Consider the following 1,717-nt stretch of genomic DNA (forward strand, 5'->3'; position numbering starts at 1 on the left):
TTAACTGAGGTAGCTGACCAAACTCTCACAAAAAATGCTGATAGTATAGACAACGTCCTACAAAAACACACCAGCTTAATTCTTTTCAGTTTCTTCTCAAGAAATTAACCCATCACAAACACCTCCGCATATCGCAAAATTGAATATTGCGGAGACATAGCCTCTTCTATTAGACCCTGTAGCAAAAGCTGTTTTTCTTGGCCTAAAAAGACCCCTTACCAAACAAAGAGGAGGAATAAGTACAGCATTGAAAGCTTTATCTCTTTTCCACATTTAAAAAATAAAAAAAAAACATTAATTTTGTATATATTGCAAGAAATAACAAATAATATGTTATATCATAACATTATTTTTTAAACAAATATTGATATTAACTATAATAATGCTTAAGCATTGCCATTTAAATAAACAAAAATGAGTGCGTTGCTATTTCAATAATTAAGAATTTAGATCTCAGTTTAATCACTAGAGCATGAAATAACAATTTGTAAAATGAATTATCTGATTTATATGGTTGCTTGTATGTTTTTAGCTATTTCAGTCTTAGTTGTTTTCTTTGTATACCAAAGGATGCTGGAAAAATGTATCTTATTTTGAGAAATTTTGTTTTCTGCAAGGCTGTTTTCACTTCTTCATTCCTAAGTGTATAAATTAAAGGATTCAGCATTGGTGTAATGATGGTATAAAAGACAGCAATTATCATGTCACTGTGTGATGAAGAGCTTGACTTTGGTTTCATATATGTTGTCATAGCGGAACCATAAAATAAAGTCACTGCAGTTAGATGAGACCCACATGTTGATATGGCTTTTTGCTTTCCAGCCGAGGAGGTGATTTTTAAGATAGCAGAAATAATTAAAATATAAGAAGTAGTTATAAAAGTAACAGGAATTGTAAGCACTACAACACAAGCTACAAAGTTAAATAATTCAATGGCGCTAAGATCACCACACCCCAGTGCCACAAGTCCTGGAAATTCACACACAAAATGATTTATTTTATTGTTTCCACAAAGCTTTATCTTCATTGTAAGTCCAACATGAGGAATTGCAATGAGGAATCCACATATCCAGGTACTAATTACTATCTTCACACAGACGGATCGATTAATAATTGTGGTGTAACGTAAAGGATAGCATATAGCTACGTATCGATCATAAGCCATTATAGCCAGCAGAATACATTCAGCCTCGCCCAATGATAGAGCCATGTACATTTGTGTTGCACATTCTTGAAATGAAATACTTTTCTTTGTTGATAAAAAATCTTTGAGCATTCTTGGAACAATGGATGATGAATAGCATATATCCACCAAGGAAAGGTTTGCAATGAAAAAATACATAGGGGTCTGGAGATTTCTGTGTGTTATACATACAGCAATAAATAGAAAGTTGCCAATTAAAATGAATAAGTAGATAAGTGAAAAGACTACAAAGAGGATAATTTGTGTCTGAGGATTACTGGAGAGTCCAAGAAGGATAAATTCTTTCACAATTGACTCATTTTTTGAAGCCATTCTAATAACAGAAGAATATAGTAGATATGTCTAGTTACCCTATAGAAATATTTCTATCTAATGAGACTGAAATGATTTTTGCACTAAAACGTATATTTCCTACATATGTTATTAAACATATATACAAAAGAGTGATTCTTTTTGTCACTCCATGGGGTTTGTAAAAATGTACAGTAGGAGAAACAATACCCATTAGGTTAA

General features: G+C 32.0%; 1 protein-coding gene across 1 annotated transcript; it reads right to left on the reverse strand.

Annotated features, from left to right (window-relative positions):
- Positions 1-532: 532 nt before the first annotated feature.
- On the reverse strand, positions 533-1,516 carry LOC128659320 (olfactory receptor 1019-like). The gene has a single exon (XM_053712988.1). It carries the CDS (start codon positions 1,514-1,516, stop codon positions 533-535), a length of 984 nt encoding a protein of 327 aa, XP_053568963.1.
- Between the last annotated feature and the right edge of the window lie 201 nt (positions 1,517-1,717).

Source organism: Bombina bombina, chromosome 1 (assembly GCF_027579735.1).
Source record: "Bombina bombina isolate aBomBom1 chromosome 1, aBomBom1.pri, whole genome shotgun sequence".
NCBI lineage: Eukaryota > Metazoa > Chordata > Amphibia > Anura > Bombinatoridae > Bombina > Bombina bombina.